At 44.0% G+C, this 20947-nt stretch overlaps 1 protein-coding gene across 4 annotated transcripts in view; it reads left to right on the top strand.

Moving 5' to 3' along the window:
• DLG2 (discs large MAGUK scaffold protein 2) overlaps positions 1–20947 on the top strand; it is a 2211856-nt gene that overhangs the window by 1629470 nt on the left and 561439 nt on the right. For all 4 annotated transcript variants that reach the window (XM_040339977.1, XM_040339976.1, XM_040339980.1 and 1 more), the window contains one exon: positions 12648–12750. In XM_040339977.1, the coding sequence (XP_040195911.1) occupies positions 12648–12750 (103 nt within the window). The remainder of the gene's footprint in view (positions 1–12647; positions 12751–20947) is intronic.

Below are 20947 nucleotides of genomic sequence, written 5' to 3'. Positions count from 1 at the left end.
GATCCTCCCATATGCGAAGAATGTGGTGAATTAAACAGCCAAGTACATCCATTGTTTGCTAAGAAATTGTCTAGTTGAAGTTCTTTACAGGCTCCAACGAAGTTGGTACCACAGTCGGATCTTAGCTGTTTGACAGGTCCTCGGATGGAGAAGAATCTTCGTAAAGCGTTGATGAAACAAGACGAATCCATTGACTCGATCACCTCGATATGTACAGCTCGTACGCTGAGACAGGTAAACAACACAGCCCACCTCTTGCTATTGGCTGCTCCACCGCGAGTCCTACGAGTTACCACAGTCCACGGACCAAATACATCAACTCCAACGTAGGTGAAGGGTGGATCTGTACTTAGGCGATCAAATGGCAGGCTTGCCATTTGTTGTAGTTGGTGTCTACCTCTTAACTTGCGACACTTGACACATTTAAAAAGCAGGGAAGAAACACATCTCTTCATTCCAACAATCCACAAGCCAGCTGACCTGATAGCGCCTTCTGTAAATTGTCGGCCTTGGTGCTGTATTAGTTCGTGATGGTGCCGTATTAGAAGAGTGGCAATGTGGTGCTGACCTGGTATGATGACGGGGTTTTGTTCCTTGCTGCACAGGTCAGATTTCTCTATTCGACCTCCAACTCGTAGCAACTGATTGTCATCGACTACAGGGTTCAGATTAAATAGTGAACTACCCTTTGATAGAGGTATTCCACCTTTGAATCTGTGCAACTCTTCCATGTACACTTCTTGTTGTACACAGCGAATGATAACCCTTTCCGCCTGCTCAATTTCCGTTGCAGTAGGGAGGTTGGTACAGATGTGCCAGCCATGACATTCTGAAGTTGAGCTCCTTTTAAAACAATGGGCAATGTGTATCAAATAAGCAACGGCCCTAACAGCTGATGACCAGGTTGAGAAACGTCCAAAACGATGCGACTTTAGTTTTTGTTCTGAACTCGCAGAGGTACACAGTGTGGTGTACATAGACCTGATTTCTTTATCATCGTCAGGATGTACCAGTTCATAGGTAGTGTCCGTGGAAATTGAGTAGGAGTTTTCAGAAAGAAATCTTGGAGGCGACAGCCACAAGCAGTCGAGGAGAGCTACTGGAGATATAGCTCTTGTCCCACAATCGGCAGGATTAAGGTCAGTGGGAATATGGTGCCATTGCTTTGGCAAGGAGAACCTTCTGATACGTTCTACTCTATTGCTGACGTACACGTAAAATTGTTTAGTTTGGTTGTAAATGTAACCAAGCACTATCTTGCTGTCTGTGTAAAATGTGAAGGAATCAATGTTAATGTCCATTTCACTCTTTATGACTTCAGCTATTTCCACTGCTAGCACAGCTGCACAAAGTTCAAGTCTGGGTATGGTATGTGCGGGTTTTGGTGTTAGCTTTGTCTTGCCTAGAACAAAGTTGCAGTGTATGTCTCCATTAACTCCTGAGGTCTTCAAATAGGCCACTGCAGCTATAGCTTCAACTGATGCATCTGAGAAAATATGGATTTCCCTCTGGACAGCGGCTGAGATGGAGACTGGGGCATAGCAACGTGGAATTTGGAGCTGTTCTAATGTCTTCAGAGAACCTCTCCATTTCTCCCATCTTTGTTGTTTCTCAATAGGTAACGGAGTGTCCCAATCTATGTTATCAGTAGTAAGCTGTCTTAATAACATCTTACCTTGGATGGTGACTGGGGCTATAAATCCCAGTGGGTCGTAGATGCTGTTCACTACGGACAAGACTCCTCTCTTGGTGAAGGGTTTGTCACAGGTTGACACCTGGAAGGTGAATGTGTCTGCCTTGATGTTCCACAGCAGACCTAGACTTCTCTGTATAGGGGGTGTGTCTGACCCAAGGTCAAGGTCTTTCACACTGGCAGCATAGTCCTCAGGGTGAAATGCATTCATTAGCTCTTGGCTGTTAGATATAATTTTGTGAAGTCTCAAGTTTGCTACAGCTAGCATCTCCTTTGTTCTGGTAAGAAGATTAATTGCTTCTTTAGCAGTAGGAAAGGATTTGAGCCCGTCGTCTACGTAAAAGTTCCTTTCAACAAATTGACGAGCATCGGATCCATACTCAGCTTCTCCAAGCTGAGCTGTCTTTTTTAGTCCATAGATTGCTACAGCTGGGGAAGGGCTGTTCCCAAAGACATGCACCCTCATTCGGTAATCAATTACCTCTTTGTTGATGTCGTTGTCCTTGTGCCATAGAAACCTGAGGTAATTCCTGTTATCTTCCTTGACGATGAAGCAGTGGAACATTTGTTGAATGTCAGCCATCACCGCTACAGGTTCTTGACGAAAGCGAATTAGGACTCCAATGAGGTTGTTGTTCAAGTTGGGCCCTGTGAGGAGCATGTCGTTAAGTGAGAAGCCTTCATGTTGGGCACTGGAGTCAAAGACAACTCTGATTTGGTCTGGCTTTCGTGGGTGATACACACCGAAGGAAGGGAGGTACCAGCATTCTTCTCCTTCTTTCAATGGGGGTGCGGGTTCGGCATGACCCCTGTCAAAGATATTCTGTATGAAGTCCACAAAATGTCTTTCCATCTCTGGCTTCCTGCTTAAGGTACGCTTTAAGGAGGAGAATCTTTTGACTGCTTGATGTAGATTGTTTGGTAGCTTCTCTCTCGGGAGGCGAAAGGGTAGGGGTGCTACCCAGCTATTGGAATCTTCCTGAAAGAACTCATTGTCCATTACTTTAAGGAATTCTTTGTCTTCTGCCGAAGGAGCCAACTTGTCGTCTTCACTGCTTACATTGAAAACTGTAGAACCAAAGCTGTCATCGTAGGTGCGGGAAAGGTTTGTGTTGCAATGTTGCAACTTGCAGCTAGTTACCTTCTCCTTTACCCAGTAGTGATGTGGGCATGGCTCAAAGTGAGTATTACGACCATTTGGCAATACATTTGTCTTGAATGAAGAAATGTTAGTAGGCCTTTTCATTTTGCCTATACAGACGTTGCCTATGATGACCCAGCCTAAGTCCAGGTACTGGGCGAATGGGGCCTCTGGAGGTCCGCTGACCTGCCTGTGTACCTTGTGGATCCTTAGAATATCTCTTCCCAGCAGAAGAAGGATTTTAGCATCTTTGTCAAGTGGTGGGATTTCACTGGCTATTGACCTTAGATGAGGGTGGTAGAAGGCAACTTCTGGTGTAGGTATTTCTTCTTTGTTGGCTGGTATCTGGTTACACTCTACAAGTGTAGGTAAGGGTAATTGTAGGTTATTTTCTAGGGAGGACACAATAAATCCATGAGCCCTTCTTCCAAAAACCTCTGTAGTTCCACTACAAGTGCCCAAGGTGTAAGGGTGAACCTCTCCTTTTGTGCAAAATAGATCGAACAGTTCGGATCGTGCAAGCGATCGATTGCTTTGATCGTCTAAGATAGCATACACCCTTAAAGTCTTTTCTGGCTGATCCTTGTGATGAATATTCACTAGGCATATTTTAGCGCAAGATTTGTCACAGTGGTCTTCCCCACAGACTTCAGTGCACGAAGAAAATACCATGGTGGAATTAGGTACGTGATCTGTACTCTTCCCGCTGTGGTTCTGCCCAGGAGGAAGGTCTGCATGTTGTGAAGGATTGGACTCAAGGGGATGGAGTGCTTGCACATGGTCCTCGGAACCGCACTCTATGCACTTGATAGGAGTTTTACATTCCTTGGCAAAGTGATCGGTGGAAGCACAGCATCTATAACATACCCCAAAAGTCTTTAGGAGTTCCTTTCGTTCGTGTAGGGGCTTCTTTCTGAAACCGATACATTTTTTGAGGGGATGAGGCTTCTTGTGGATGGGACATAATCGGTTTGGGTTTTCGATCTTGCCGCTCTTGTTTGGGGCGGGAGTGGGAATAATGTCTGTCTTCCTAACAGACACGGGACCTCTGCGGTTCCTGTAGCTAGTATGTAGGTTGTCACCTTTAGGTGAGGGAGTATTGAACTCGCTGAATGCAAAACTAGGATCGTTCTTGGTGTCAGCAATGTTCCTGACAAAATTGCAGAAGTAGGAGAACGGGGGAAAGGAAACCTTGTTTTCCCGTTTGTATGATGACCCAACTTGGATCCACTTTTCTTGTAGGCCATGCGGAAGCTTGCAAACGATAGGGTTAACTCCTCGAGCAGTGTCCAGGTAACTGAGGCCAGGTAGCTTAGGGTCAGTTTTGGCAAGCTGGACTTCGAGAAGAAGGTCGCTGAGTCTCTGGAACTCTATATTGTCCTTACCAGATATCCTTGGGAAATTTTCCAATCGTTTGAGCAATGCATTCTCTATGGCTTCAGGACTACCGTAAGTCTGTTCTAGACGCTCCCATGCTGCGGTGAGACCTGCAGTTGGATTGTCGATGTAAACTGACCTGAGGCTCTTGACACGTTCTGTAGACTGTGGGCCAAGCAACCCGATCAGCAGATCCAGCTCACGATCGGCAGTAAAACCGACACCGCCTAATGTATTTTTGAAAGCGGCTTTCCAGCTTCTATAATTTTCAGGATGGTCGTTGAAGTTTACTAGGCCTGACTTGGCGAGCTCATGTCGAAGTAAGTACTTTACTACCTCTGTTGTATCGGTTGCCTCTGACTTTACATAGGAGGTTGCTGGTTGATTGTTGTGGATTGCATTGTTTATGGTATCGTTGCAAAGAGACGTGGGAAGATATGGTGCAGCAAGGGCATTCAGCTGAATTGTTGGGTGAAGGTCTGGAACAGTACTGTTAGCAGGAGGCTGGCGACTTGCTTGCGGATTTGTGTGCCGTTTTGTGACATATGCGGGATCAGCATGACAGTCGGGAGCTGCACTGGGGTGGGTTTGCATGTAGGAAGTGGCTGGAACAGCTTTTACCTGATGATGTGGTGAAGTACTTGCGTTGCCGTGAAACGTGGAGGTAATTGAGTGTTCACTGCTGTGGTTTAGAACATAGTTCTTAGTGCGTTCAAAAGGATCTTCTACATCTGCCTTGACGCTGACCCTTTCGCTAGCGTTTTCATCTGCACCGATAGCTTGTTCCAAAACCTTTAGTTTTGCTGCAGCTGCCTCGTAGTTGCTTTGTTCCTTTAAAGCTTCAATTGCTGCCCTTTGACGTGCCGTTTGAGCTTCCATTACTGCCTTTTGATGCGCTGCCTCGGTTTCCATTTCTGCTCTCTTTTTAGCATATGCGGCCCGTACCTTGATAGCCTCTGCTTCGGCGCGGGCATTTATTAGCTGTTCACTAAGCGTTGAGTGCCTTGAACTTCGGGATCTAGAGGAACCTTTAGAACGTCTGGTGGATACAGATTTGTGAGATACAGTGTCCCGTGGCAGCATTAATTTTGCTTCTGCCTTTGCTTTAGTTCGCTGGATAAAGCTTTCTCTTTCCTCATTAAGAAGCTGGGCATTGTTAAGTTGCTCTAAGGACTCCTCAGTGTTGATGCTTTGCAGAATAGTTTTATATTTCTTGCTTGTAGTCTGGTACAGTTCGTATGAAGCAGAGAGATGCTTTATGGCGCCCTCTAGTTGCAGTACCTCATGGCTCGGACATGAAATCACATCAATGTGGGTGAGGATTTTATCCCAAATCTGCTTCAAACTGGTTGCTAGTTCAGTTCTCATGGATTCGTAGTTCTCTATAACCTTCCAAGTGGGTTTCACAGAGCGTTTGGTCAATGCAGTGGACTCTGGGTCCTCATCCTGGCTTTCTCTGTGTGGTGCATGCTGTGGTGTTTCATCACACACTGAGCCCTTTCCACTCATGATGGCCTGCAGTACACAGGCTTGACTGTAGCAGTGAAGAGTGTCTGTATACTGTGAGGAGCTGTAACAAGCTGTGCTGGGGTTGTATGCAGAATTCTCATGCAATACACACAGTTACACTTCACTATGATCTGTCCTGTGACGCAGTTATCTCTGTGCAGGCTGCTGGATACGTTCTTTTACTATTCTGAATCGGCTGCTAAGGCTATGAATGTGGTTTTCAGTAGCACATGGAGCTCATTGCCCTGAAGAGATTATTCATCCCAAATCACCTTTCCAGATAGCTTACTCAGTCACAACTCACATGAAAGAAGATCTGGCGATGTTTATTCGTCGTATGATCCGTAGAATGCAAGTTACAACAGGTAAAAGAACGATTCTTCCATGCAGGTAGAAGAAACATACAGGTCACATGAATTACAGCATTAAAATGACTGATACAGAAAAGAGGGGGAGGAGACTGAGCAGCATGCAAACTAAGGAATGCCACAAGAGACAAACTAAATAGACATTAAAGAGACAGTACATAATAAAAATAATATCATGTAACATGACAGCCTCTCACCTGTGCCGACAGCCGGGGCCACAGACTGTCATTAGCCCGCCTGTCAGCTTTCTTCCCTCCAGCAGCCACAGTCCTCCACACACCGCTCCGGTTCCTCCTGCTTCCGTGCTGCCTCCTCTTGCAGTGCGGGAAAATTAACCCTTTCGCGGGACTGCGGGAAGAAGCTGTCTGTGCGGGAAAGTCCCGCAGAATCCGTGCGTGTTGGGAGGTATGCGCAGGGCCACCATCAGGAATTTTGGGGCCCCTTACACAGCTTAAGGCATGGGCCCCCTGAAGCAGAGAACCTAGGGGGGGTGGGGGGGTGCTGCCGCCTGAAATTGAGAATCGGGGGGTGGCCTTTACAAAAAAAGAAGAAATAAAGAAAAATGGGGAACTGAAGAACGGGGAGAGCCGTATGTAAACACAGCTTCCCCGTGCTTCACTATGGCGCTGCATCGATCGAGTGATCCCTTTTATAGGGAGACACGATCGATGACATCAGTCCTACAGCCACACCCCCCTACAGTTGTAAACACACACTAGGTGAACCCTAACTCCTACAGCGCCCCCTTGTGGTTAACTCCCAAACTGCAACTGTCATTTTCACAATAAACAATGCAATTTAAATGCATTTTTTGCTGTGAAAATGACAATGGTCCCAAAAATGTGTCAAAATTGTCCGAAGTGTCCGCCATAATGTCGCAGTCACGAAAAAAATCGCTGATCGCCGCCATTAGTAGTAAAAAAAAAAAAAACTAATAAAACTATCCCTTATTTTGTAAACGCTATAAATTTTGCGCAAACCAATCGATAAACGCTTATTGCGATTTTTTTTACCAAAAATAGGTAGAAGAATACGTATCGGTCTAAACTGAGGAAAGAAAAAAAAATTTATATATGTTTTTGGGGGATATTTATTATAGCAAAAAGTAAAAAATATTGCATTTTTTTCAAAATTGTCCCTCTATTTTTGTTTATAGCGCAAAAAATAAAAACCGCAGAGGTGATCAAATACCACCAAAAGAAAGCTCTATTTGTGGGGAAAAAAAGACGCCAATTTTGTTTGGGAGCCACATCGCACGACCGCGCAATTGTCTGTTAAAGCGACGCAGTGCCGAACTGTAAAAAACCCTTGGGTCATTTAGCAGCATATTGGTCCGGTCCTTAAGTGGTTAAGAACCGACTCCGGTGGACCGGCTCCCTTTGGCCATTTCAGATCTCCCATCATAAAGTCGTTTAAAGCCAATCGGCTTTTCGTGTATTCCATAGATGTCATAGCAATAACGTAGCCAGGTCTCCTGCTCCAACATATGGATGCCGCCCCCGGAATCGCAGCTCGGTGGGCAGGGAGATGACTGTGGAGATTGGGTAGTGATTATCCGCTCATAACAACAAACGGCTGCCAGGATGGTCATTATCTGTTTCCGCCCTGTCAGAAAAATTCTGGAGCCGAGAGCTGCAATCAACGTCGGAGTCGCACGCCTTCACCGAGCCTGCTGTGGTCAGAGTGTCTATGTGATCATTCACACAGGGCAATGACATACACTTGTCTGATAGAATAATGCCCATGAGTGATGTGAATAACTGTATAAAGAACCGCGACAAGGTATCGTTATTTTTGGGAAATTACAACCCTAGTCATGAAAATCAGTGACTTAAAGGGTATATAAAGTCTAACAATAATCTTCTCTTATTTGCTTCTCTTTGGTCTATTAACCACTTCAATACCAGGCACTTTCATCCCCTTCCTGCCCATGACAATTTTCAGCTTTCAGCGCTGTCCCACTTTGAATGACAATTGCACAGTAATGCGACACTGTACCCAAATGAAATTTGTATCATATTTTTGAGACAGATAATGCTTTATTTTGGTAGTATTTAATCACTTCCCGACCGCCGCATGTAGATATACGTCGGCAGAATGGCACGTACAGGCACATTGGCGTACCTCTACGTCCCTGCCTAGAAGTGGTTTGGGGTCCAATCGGGACCCCCCCCCCCCCGCTACATGCGGCGGTCGGATACCCGCGGGGAGCGATCCGGGACGACGGTACAGCTATTCGTTTCTAGCCGCCCCCTCGCGATCGCTCCCCGGAGCTGAAGAACGTGGAGAGCCGTATGTAAACCCGGCTTCCCCGTGCTTCACTGTGGCGGTGCATCGATCGAGTGATCCCTTTTATAGGGAGACTCGATCGATGACGTCAGTCCTACAGCCACACCCCCCTACAGTTGTAAACACACACTAAGTGAACCCTAACTCCTACAGCGCCCCCTGTGGTTAACTCCCAAACTGCAACTGTCATTTTCACAATAAACAATGCAATTTAAATGAAAATGACAATGGTCCCAAAAATGTGTCAAAATTGTCCGAAGTGTCCGCCATAATGTCGCAGTCACGAAAAAAATTGCTGATCGCCGCCATTAGTAGTAAAAAAATTAATAAATAATAAAACTATCCCCTATTTTGTAAACGCTATAAATTTTGCGCAAACCAATCGATAAACGCTTATTGCGTTTTTTTTTACCAAAAATAGGTAGAAGAATACGTATCGGCTTAAACTGAGGAAAAAAATATTTTTATATATGTTTTTGGGGGATATTTATTATAGCAAAAAGTAAAAAATATTGAATTTTTTTTCAAAATTGTCGCTCTATCTTTGTTTATAGCGCAAAAAATAAAAACCGCAGAGGTGATCAAATACCACCAAAAGAAAGCTCTATTTGTGGGGAAAAAAGGACGCCAATTTTGTTTGGGAGCCACGTCGCACGGCCGCGCAATTGTCTGTTAAAGCGACGCAGTGCCGAATTGTAAAAACCCCTTGGGTCATTTAGCAGCATATTGGTCCGGTCCTTAAGTGGTTAATCATCACTGGATTTTTTATTTTTTTACTAAATAAATGAAAAATGCCCTTAAAATAATTAAAAAATAAAATATTTTTTTTTAGTTTTTGCTATAAAATTTTGCAAATAAGTAATTTTCCTCCTTCACTGATAGGCACTGATAGGCTGCACTGATGGCCACTGATGAGGCTGCACTGATATGTGGCACTGATGGTCACTGATAGGCAACACTGATCTGCACTGCTAGGCGGCATGGATGGGCACTGATAGGCAGCATGAATGGGAACTGATAAGCGGCACTGATAGGCACTGTTAGGCGGCACTGATAGGTGACATGGATGGGCACTGATAGGCGGAACTGATGGGCACTGATAGGCTGCACGGATGGGCACTGATAAGCAGCACTAATGAGGAGGCACTGATGGACACTGATAATCTGCACTGATGGGCAATGAGTGAGTGAGTGAGTAAGTTATATAGCGCTAACAAATGCAAACTAAATCTCCTCAAGGCACTTGTGTCCGGAGTCGTCCTTCAGAAGAGGTGGGTCTTTCGTTTTTTCCTGAAGGCACGATGGTTCTCTTCCATGCGGATGATGGTTGGTCAGTGAAAGACAGCACTGATGGGAACTGATAGGCATCACTGATGGGCAATGATTGGCACAGATGGGGCTGCACTGATGACCAGTGTGAATGTGTGTCAGAATTGCCAGTTACCAGCTCTCCTCACGCTGTGACAGTGTGTGAGGAAAGGAATGGTTGTTTACAATCGGCCCTTTACCGTGATCTGTGATCAACTGTGTCCAAAGGACACAACAATCACACAACAATGTTGGCAATCTTCTTATAACCTAGGCCATCTTTATGTAGAGCAACAATTCTTTTTTTTGGATCCAAGAGAGAGTTCTTTGACATGTTGAACTTCCAGTGACGAGTATGATGCTGGCCATACACGGGTCGAATTTCGAAAGATCTTTCTTTCGAAAATCATAACATTTCTGCGTTTTGTGATCCGATGGTACCACCATTGGTTTCAAAATTCGACCAACCAAACCTTCAATTTCACCTCACGTTCCTACAGAAAATTATTTCCGTGTCTGGGAATCTTCTTTCTTTCCGGGAACCTTTTGTTTCTTTCCGGGAATTTTCATTTCTTGCACATACGCATTTCTTTTTTGATTACATTCCTCGCACAATTCGCCCATCATTGATTAGAAAATCACTTGTTTTAAAAAAATATATATCCAACATGTTGGATTATTAAAATTCGATGGCCGCCCGAAAATCGGCTGTTGCTGCAGCCCACTAATGGTGCAAAATCCGAACGAAAATTCTTAGATAAGATTTTCGAAAGAAAGATCTTTCGAAGTTCGACCCGTGTATGGCCAGTATGAGAGAGTGAAAGTGATAACACCAAATTTAACACACCTGCTCCACATTCACACCTGAGACCTTGTAACAGTGGGGAAGATTCAGATAGAGATATGACGGCGTATGTCCTGATACACCGTCGTATCTCTGAGATCCGACGGTTGGATCTATGCGACTGATTCATAGAATCAGGTTACGCATAGATCTCCCTAAAATCCGCCAGGTGTTAGGCCCCATACACACGATAGAATCCATCCGCTGAAAAATCCCAGCAAATGGGTTTCAGCTGATAGATCCTATGGTGTGTACACTCCAGCGGATCTGTTTCCGCGGATATTTATCCCCTGGGATGGATTCCAGCAGATCGAATATTCGCTGACATGTCAAACAAATCTATCCGCTTGAATCCATCCCAACGGATGGATCCGCTGGTCTGTATAGACTCACCGGATCCATCCGTGCGAAGGGATCCCCCGCATGCGTCGTAATGATTCGACGCATGCGTGGAATTCCTTATATGACAGCATCGCGCATGTCGCCGCGTCATAATCGCGGCGACGGCGCGACACGTCATCGCCAGAGGATTTTGGCGCGGATTTCAATGCGATGGTGTGTACACTCCATCGCATAGAAATCCGCGGAAATCCTCGAGAGGATTTATCCGTGGAAACAGTCCGCTGGACCGTATCCGCGGATAAATCCTCCCGTGTGTATGGGGCCTTAGTGACTTACACTGTCGGATCTTAGGCTGCAATCTCCCGCTGGCCGCTAGGTGGCGTTTCGTGTTTTACTCGCGACGAATATGCAAATGAGGAGATCCGCCGATTCAGAAACGAACGCCCGCCCGTTGCTTTTTTTTTTCCGGCGGACAGTTACCCCTGCTATATGCGGCGTATCCTATGTTAAGTATGGCTGTCGTTCCCGCACCGAGTTTTGAATTTTTACGTCGTTTGCGTAAGTCGTTCGCGAATACGGATGGACGTAATTTACGTTCACGCCGAAACCAATGACGTCCTAGCGACGTCATTTGGAGCAATGCACGCTGGGAAATTTAGCCGGGGGCGCATGCGCAGTTAAATCGGCGCGGGGACGTGCCTGATTTAAATACTACACTCCCCCTAGCCGCGGAATTTGAATTCCGCCAGGGGATTTACAATCCGCCGGTGCAACTTTCGAGGCAAGTGCTTTATGAATACAGCACTTGCCTCAAAAACTTGCGCTGGCGGATCGTAAATAAAATAGATTACGCAGATCTAAAGATCCGCTGATCTATCTGAATCTGCCCCACTGAGTCACACGACACCGGTGAGGGAAAATGGCTAATTGGGCCCAGTTTGGACATTTTTACTTAGGGGTGTACTCACTTTTGTTGGCAGCGGTTTAGACATTAATGCTAAAGTGCATTTATAGATACACACAGCGCAGCTTGGCCCTGCCCCCCGCTCCCTCCTCAATAGATTTGATTGACAGCCAATGGCTCCTGTTGCCACCTCATCCCTTGTGAGAAGAGAGATCTTGGGTACAACGCTGGATCAAGATCAGGCTCAGTTAAATATTTAGGGGGCTAGTGGGGAACTAATGTTGGAAGGTTTTTTGCCTAAATTCAGAGAGTGCATTAAAGTGGTAGTAAACTCTGTACTACCACTTTAACCTACAGGTAATCCTAGAATAAGGCTTACCTGTACTGTAGGTATAAAGAATATCTCCTAAACCTTACAGGTTTAGGAGATATTCCCCCTGCAATGCGCCGCTGACTGCAGCGGCGCATGCGCAGCAGGGATCCTCGGCTAAAGGGCCGGCAGACGCCGGACCTTGCCGGAGAGAAGTCTCCCGCGCGCATGCGCGGGAGTGACAACATCGCCGCTCCAACCTATCACAGCGCTGGAGCGGCGATACCCGGAAGACACGCCGAGGAAAGATGACATCTCCCTCGGCGTGGACCAGGTAAGTTCCTCTCACCTCGTTCCAAGGTAAGTATTTCATAATCGGCTAGTATTATTATGGCTTTTGCTTTTCAGGTTTAAAAAAAATAAAAAAATGACAGCGGGTATACAACCGCTTTAAGGTAAAAAAAAAAAAAAACTTTTGTCCTTTAGATTCACTTTAATGGGTGTTGTCTATATCCATCTGAAGTTCAGCTTTAAGTTTTTTGTTCTTTATTCCCTAATTTAGGTTAACGGAATTGATCTCCGTGGTGCTACTCATGAACAAGCTGCAGCTGCCTTAAAAGGTGCAGGTCAGACGGTGACAATGGTAGCACAATACCAACCAGAAGGTAAGTGACTTTTCCTTTTTCCTGTCATATGTTACTCTAAGGCCGGGTACACACGAGAGGATTTATCCGCGGAAACGGTCCGGGGGACCGTTTCCGCGGATGAATCCTCTGGCGGATTTTGATCTCATGGTTGTACTAACCATGAGATCAAAATCCCCACGGAATTCCGTCCGCGGTGACGTGTGGCGCCGTCGCCGTGATGATGATGCGGCGACGTGCGCGACGCTGTGATATATGGACTTCCACGCATGCGTCGAATCATTACGACGCATGCGGGGGATGGATTCGGACGGATTGAGTCTGTACAGACCAGCGGATCAATCGATTGGTCTGTACAGACCGGTGAGTCTGTACAGACCAGCGGATCAATCCGTTGGACTGGATTCCAGCGGATCGATTTCTTAGCATGTCAAGAAATCCATCCCCGGGGACAAAAATCCGCGGAAACAGATACGCTGGATCGTACACACCAGGGGATCTATCTGCTGAAACCGGTCCGCGGATCAATTCCAGCAGATCGATCCTCTCGTGTGGGGCCTAACAATGGTTTCTGTTCCCACTGGACTAATTTACAAAGAAATAGCAAAGGTATTGAAGTTCACAGTTGCTTGCTTTGCCAGTTTAAAAGGTCAGTCCACCCAAAATTGATATTCAAGTCTTTGGTATATAGTAAAGAGTTAAACCACTTGACACTCCCTTCTGTCACTCAGGGACTTTATTGGTGAGAGATTTCTGTTGTGTTCCTGGGTCTATACATCTGCTGTGCCCAATTTGGGGGCCTCCCCAACCCTGTACTAAGTGCTCAGGTGTAAAGACCCTCTGTGCCCATCACCAAGGGCTCCCACCATCCCTGTACTGAGGTCCCAGGTCTAAAGGCCCTCTGTGCCAATCACCAAGGGCACCCACCATCCCTTTATTGACCTCCTGGATCTACTAGCTACTATGATTATTATGAGGGATTCCCACTATCCCTGTGCTGAGTTGCTGGGTTTATACACCTGCTGTGCCCAATATGAGATCTCCCACCTTCCCTGCTCTAAATTCCTGTGTTTGCACTCCTGCTGTGGCCATAATCAGGGGCTCCCATCATCCCTGTGCAGAGCTCCCAAGTATACACTCCTGCTGTGCCCATTATAAGTGGCTTCCATAATCCCTCCACTGAGCTATCAGGTCTTTATAACTGCTGGACCCAAAAAAGTGGTACCCACCATCCCTGCCCAAGTTTTTGGGCCTGCGCACCTGCTGTGACCATTATGTGGGGCTCCCACAAAACCAGCGCTGCTCTCCCAGACCTCCAGCCCTGCCGTTCCTATTATATGGGGCTCCCATCATCCCTACACTGAGCTCCCAGCTCTGTACATACGCTGTACCAGGGCTCAAGTCCTGCGGGAACGTGTGGGAACGGAGTTCCTGCACTTTTTTCACAGCAGGAACTCAGTTCCCTTTGCAGGACTAGAGCAGCCGAGCCGCCCGAGCCAATCCTTCACTAAGCGGCGATGCCCAGCTTGAGTCACTGTCAGGGGCAGGCGAACCTTAGTAATCCTTTATGTTACTGGCTGCTTCCTGTATATGGATTCATCGGGTAGTGTGCGGGTATTCCGTCACTTCCTCAATGCCGCAATTTCTCCTGGGAGCTTTTGTCATTGTTCCCAGGAGACATTGCGGAGGTCTGCCGCGAGTTATCGCGGGATTTAGAAAGAACTTGCTTCTTTCTAAATCCTGCGATAACTCGCGAAAACATGCGGTTTAGTAATTATGCATATGAGCGTATCTTTTTATTTATTTTTTGGTGGGGGAGTGGATCTTGGGTGGGAGTTCACACACTATTTTCCCCAGGACTTGACCCCTGCGCTGTACCCATCAATAGAACTCCAACTATCCCTTAACTGAGCCATGTCAGGAATTATGATAGGAAGGTCTCGCTGTAATGCCGCATACACACCATCACTTTATGTGCTGAAAAAAAACGACATTTTCTGTGAAGTAAAAAACGACGTTTTTGAAACCTCAATTTTCAAAGACGAAGTTGTCTACACACCATCGTTTTTCTCACAATGTTCTAGCAAAGCGAGGTTACGTTCCACCACGTTTTTCCATTGAAGCTCGCTTCATAAGTAGCTTCTGGGCATGCGCGGATGAAAAAACGTCGTTTTAAACGACGTTTTTGCTACACACGGTCAATTTCTGTGAAGTAAAAGTTGACGTTTTGAAAAACGACACATAAAATTGAAGCATGCTTCAATTTTTTTTGGTCGTTTTTTAGAAGACATAAAACGACGTTTTCCCCCACACACGGTCAATTAAAGTGACGTTTTTAAAAACGTCATTTTTTTTCATCACATAAAACGACCGTGTGTACGCGGCATTAGAGTATCTAAAACATATGCAAACCTAAGGGCTGATCAGCCTACCAGGATCCACCTGTAGTTAAAATATCACTTTTGTCTGGACTGACCCTCTGTAGCAAACTTTGCCAACTGTTGTCCCCAGGTTTTTTAAAGAAACTTTAAAACCTACAGTCTGGTAAACTGGAAATATGGTGAGGTGTCCTGCCTTTTTGTTGAACCAATCCTGAGATTTGTTTTTCTCTGCTGAAATACTTTGATTTATAAAAGGGCGGAAGCAAAAACAGGCAGGAAAACTAATGAAACTTGTTGAAATCCTGAAGTGCCGTCTAATGATTAGGAATAATGAACTCCTCAATGAACAAGTGCTCATAAACAGGCTGAATGTGTGAAATGCTGTTGAAATTGTAATGTCATTCTGGCGAGCCAGCCAGGTTCTGTTAGGTTGGTCATAAGTGATTTGATTGCTGGAAAGTAATTTCCATGAATGTTTGCCATCTTTTAAAAAAAATTGTTGAGTTGAAAGATGTGAGGGAAATTCACCTTATGCCTTGTACACACGGTCTGACTTTTGACCGTGCAAAAGTCCGCCGTGAGTCCGTCGGAAGTCTGACAGAAATAAAGAGAATAGGTTCTCTATATAAGGTCCGTCGGACTTCCGACAAAAAAAATCCAATGGAGGCTACACACGGCCGGACTTTTGTCTGACTTTTTTTCTTGGAAAGTCCGGCCGTGTGTACCAGACATTAGACCACACTCCGGATCAAGTTAAGAAGCTTATTCTCGTACAAGTAGACAAATTACAACAAAAGAACAGATATTTGCCTATTGGTTCTGACTACTATGACCCGTGCAATAGGGCAACATACACAGGGGCAGATCCACATACATCCGCTGTGCCCGGCGCAGATGTAAGATACGCTACGCCGCTGTAACTTACTTGGCTTTGTTTTGAATCCTCAACGAATTTGCGCCGTAAGTTACGGCGGCGTAGCGTATCTCTCGCGGCGGAATTCAAATTGGGTGGGTAGGGGACATGTTTCATTTAAATGAAGCGCGTCCCCGCGCCGAACGAACTGTGCATGCGGCGTCCGTAAAAACTCCCAGGGTGCATTGCTCCAAATGACGTCGCAAGGACGTCATTGTTTTCAACGTGAACGTAAATGGCATCCAGTCCCATTCACGGACAACTTACGCAAACGACGTAAAATTTTCAAAATTAGACACGGGTACGACGGCCATACTTAACATTGAGTACGCCACCATATAGCAGCTTTAACTATACGCCGGAAAAAGCCGAAGGGAAACGACGTAAAAAAAATGCGACGGCTGGTCGTACGTTCGTGGATCGTCGGAAATAGCTAATTTGCATACTCGATTGCATCTAAGACCCGACGGCGTACGAAGACGTATGCCTGTCGGATCTAACCCAGATGCCGTCGTATCTTGTTTTGTGGATACCAAAACAAAGATACGACGCGCAAAATTTGAAATTACGCGGCGTATCAAGAGATACACCGCGTAATTTCTTTGAGGATCTGCCCCATAGTAGTCAGCCTGATAGACGCCTATCTGGACTTGTCTAACTGGCAAATGAATAACTTGCATTTTATATACTTTTACAAGTCTCGACTTAGCCACCTCTTCTGGACAATGATTGGTTGAATTGTGTGTCTGGATTTAACCTTTATTTTCACTTCCTAGAATTAGGTATAGCTTAGCCTTACAAACTTAGATAAAAACAAAACTAGCTCTGTGATATACGTGTATTTTAAGGAATCAAAACTAGCTTTGTGAGTTACAAGAATAGAAACTAGCCTGTTAAGCAATCTTTTGCAAGTAGGCATAAATGACTATAAAGTAAGCACCTAATTTCTCTAACAAAAGAGTGGCTTGATATGTCCAATTTTTTGATATATAGAAGCATTTTCCGATTTTTTTTCACTATTGAGAGTGATGGTGGAGTAGGGACCGTCCAGGATTTTAGGATGGCTTTACATGCTGTCCGCAGACATAGTCATGTCCAGGTCGAAATTTGGGGTTTGTGACTGGGGTTAGTGTATTCGGAAATGACATCATGACCAAAAAGACATAACCTTGGATGTTTACTTATCTGTGTTGAAGTAATGCCAAAGTTATACCGTATTTATCGGCGTATAACGCGCACAGGCATATAACACGCACCCTAACTTTAAGAGGGAAGTTTCAGGAAAAAAACTTTCCACTGCCCCCTGCGTATAACACGCAGGCACAGTTTACCCTCTATTTTCAAGGTAAACAAGTGAGTGTTATATGCCAATAATTACAGTAATTGAGGATTCGGTTCCAGAATGTTGATATTGCTGGGAATTCCCAGAAGCGATGTAAGAGAGAAGGACAGAAACAACATGAGCAAGTAGCAGCTAAAGGATTTTGTTTATTAAACAGGAATGGAACGAAAGCTTTGTGTATAAGTTTGGACTGGGTTTCCCTCCATTTTTCATTTATTATAATGTGATGAGTCTTGAGATATCCATTTGAGATCTTTTTTCTGATGTTTTCGTCTTCAAAATCTTTTTGCCAGCTTTTTAAGCTAGAATGTCCTTGAGGTTTTGAAAAATGGAAGTTTAGAGGAGCATATAGTTTTGATATAGAGTATGCTGGATGCTCAGTGGCTTGGTCGATAATTTATTGTTAAGAGGGATTTTTGGTTGAAGTATCATTTGAAGAATGATACTAGTCTGAAGATGGGTTCGTGATGAGATGGCAAATCATGCTCTGTTGATATTTCACTGAAGGATTTGAATTGAGTTGAGTTAGGTTTAATAAGTTCTGATACTTTTTTAGGGCCTTTAGAGTTTCAGGTTTCATAGTCCTCGTTGCTTATATTTATAAAGAATTTGAAGTTATTGTGTTAGCTGTTTGGAAATTGAAGCTGAGAGGCCTAAAGATCTCACTGAGCGCCAGGCCATGAATGTGTCTCCAGTCAGTAGATTTTTTTGTAAATTTGAGGGCAGGTTGTTGAACTTGTCGCCTAACATCTTAATATGTCAAAAGTTAATGTCATGCCTAGTGATAAGGAAATCAACGGTCTCTGCTCACATTGAAAATATTGAAAGTTAATTTAGAAGAAAAGAGAAACAAAACAAAAGTAAAGAAAAGAAAGTAGATAGAATAACATACATGGAGATCCTTAGACATGGCAGGTGTAAGGCCCCGTACACACGACCGAGTTTCTCGGCAGAATTCAGCCAGAAACTCGATCGGAGCTGAATTTTGCCCGAGAAACCCGGCGTGTGTACACTTTCGGCCGAGGAAGCCGACGAGTTCCTCGTCGAGCCAAATAGAGAACATGTTCTCTATTTCCTCGTTGTCCAATGAGGAAAGTTGGCTCGCCGAGATCCTCGGCGGCTTCACACAGAACTCGACGAGCAAAACGATGAGTTTTGCCCGTCAAGTTCCTCGGACGTGTGTACGGGGCCTAACTAGGATCGGACCTTTAGATCAAACAAGAGGCTTTTAGGCTGGACAGTTGACATGTAGAATCCTCCAAATCATAAACATTTTAAATAATAAATCATTCACTTAGAAATGTTCAACACATCAATAATTACAAGAGAGATTAATTTCTGTTGTTTCAAAAAACCTTACCAGCTTCTTTGACTTCTTGACTCCCAAATAGCTCAAAACCCTGAGACTAAGGATTCTTGCAAAAGTCACAAATAATTGACTTAATGTTTATAACATGTGCAAATTGTCAGTTTCTACTTGTTAAAATGCCCTCACATTTGATCCTAATGCCCCGTACACACCATCACTTTATGTGATGAAAAAAAATGACGTTTTTAAAAACGTCACTTTAATTGACCGTGTGTGGGGGAAAACTTCGTTTTATGTCTTCTAAAAAACGACCAAAAAAAATTGATGCATGCCTCAATTTTATGTGTCGTTTTTCAAAACGTCAACTTTTACTTTACAGAAATTGACCGTGTGTAGTAAAAAACGTCGTTTAAAACGACGTTTTTTCACCCGCGCATGCCCAGAAGCTACTTATGAAGCGAGCTTCAATGGAAAAACGTGGTGGAACGTAACCTCGCTTTGCTAGAACATTGTGAGAAAAACGATGGTGTGTAGGCAACTTCGTCTTTGAAAATTGAAGTTTCAAAAACGTCATTTTTTACTTCACAGAAAATGTCGTTTTTTTTCATCACATAAAGTGATGGTGTGTACGCGGCATAAGAGAAAATAGCCCTAACAAAGTTCAAGACATTCACACTGTAGTTTTTATTTTTATTTTTAAATCAACCCCTAACTGTCTCTGTGTTCCACAACAAGACCCTTCAAGGAACCGGACAACAACAGTTTGTTCCAATGACATCTTTCTGCAGAATTTTTCTAGAAAGTGAACCTCTTGTTGCATAACGTACCTAACATTAGCATATAAGCACATAGCCATGTAATTTCATCATTAGGAAAACATGTAATAATTAAAAATATCAAAATAATATGTATAGTGGTTGATTATAGTTACAATTTTACAGGTGGTACAAGTGGGGTCGTGTTGTCTGTTTTCTTTCTCCCATTGCCCTATTTTCGCCCATTAGTGGTTATATGACCGCACCTTGATACAGCCCAGGAATAAGTGATTATTGCATACCTCCCAACTGTCCCTGATTTCGAGGGACTGTCCCTGATTTGGAGCAATGTCCCTCTGTCCCTCATTTCTCCTTATTTGTCCCTCATTTTGATCTGATCTCTATAGTTGTATATAAAATGCACTTTTTATCTTTCAAAAAGTGTTTCCCAGAGCTAAACCTTTCACCCGATTTCTAAATTGCTGCATTTGTAAATTCCAAAAGCCAATATAAAGAAAAAGTAGTGGGAAAAAAAAGCACTTGTGGGTTTAACCAATCTTATTTTTTTGTACAATTCTCTGGCAAGGGGTGTGTCCTATGCCTGCATACTTTTGCTGATAGGTGTCCCTCATTCCCATCTCAGAAAGTTGGGAGATATGTTATTGGATAAATGCAAACTCATTGAATATAATATACTAACATAGCCTGGTTGTGCTTTTTAATGGCTTATAACATATCGATGTACCAATAGTTACCAGCTGTAACATTGGGGGTTATTTATGAAAGGCAAATCCACTTTGCACTACAAGTGCAAACTACAAATGCAAAGTGCAGTCGCTGTAAATCTCGGGGATAGATCTGAAATGAGGGGAAGCTCTGCTCTTTTTATTATCTAATCATGTGTAAGCTAAAATGCTGTTTTTTATTTTTCTTGCATGTCCCCCTCGGATCTACAGTGCCTGCACTTACATTTGCACTTTCAAAACAATTTCAAGAGCACTTTGCACTTGTTCTGCAAAGAGGATTTGCCTTTAGTTAATAACCCCCATTGTGTTCTTAAGCCCTGATGAAGGAGCAGTGTATTGGCCCAGAAACACATTGGTGACTTTACAAGATCAATACAAGCAATAAAAGTAACTTGGACTCCTATGTTGTAAAATTTGCAGCTCCTTTATATTTTATTGTTATTTTATTGTTATGTTATGTTCTGAATTACACTAAATTACACTAGGGAGCTGACAAGCTGTCAAGATTCAGCTGCAATAGAAAGTACTTATTTGAAGATCCATTTCTCCACAATGCTTATAGCTACGTAGGTGAATGAAGGCTTGTTTTAAAATGTCTTTATTGCTTGTTTGGAATATGTAAATACTTTACTTTAATGTATATTGTCTGGGTTCCCTTTAAGATTGTCCATGCATTTCAATTTATATATGCTGTAAATATTCCTTTTTTTAGTGAAGAGAATTCTGATAAAGATTTGGTGGTATTATAGGATGGAAATAAGCTGAATAGGAA

This window comes from Rana temporaria, chromosome 2 (genome assembly GCF_905171775.1).
Source record: "Rana temporaria chromosome 2, aRanTem1.1, whole genome shotgun sequence".
Taxonomy (NCBI): Eukaryota; Metazoa; Chordata; class Amphibia; order Anura; family Ranidae; genus Rana; species Rana temporaria.
This window is presented reverse-complemented; position numbering and strand designations above follow the sequence as displayed.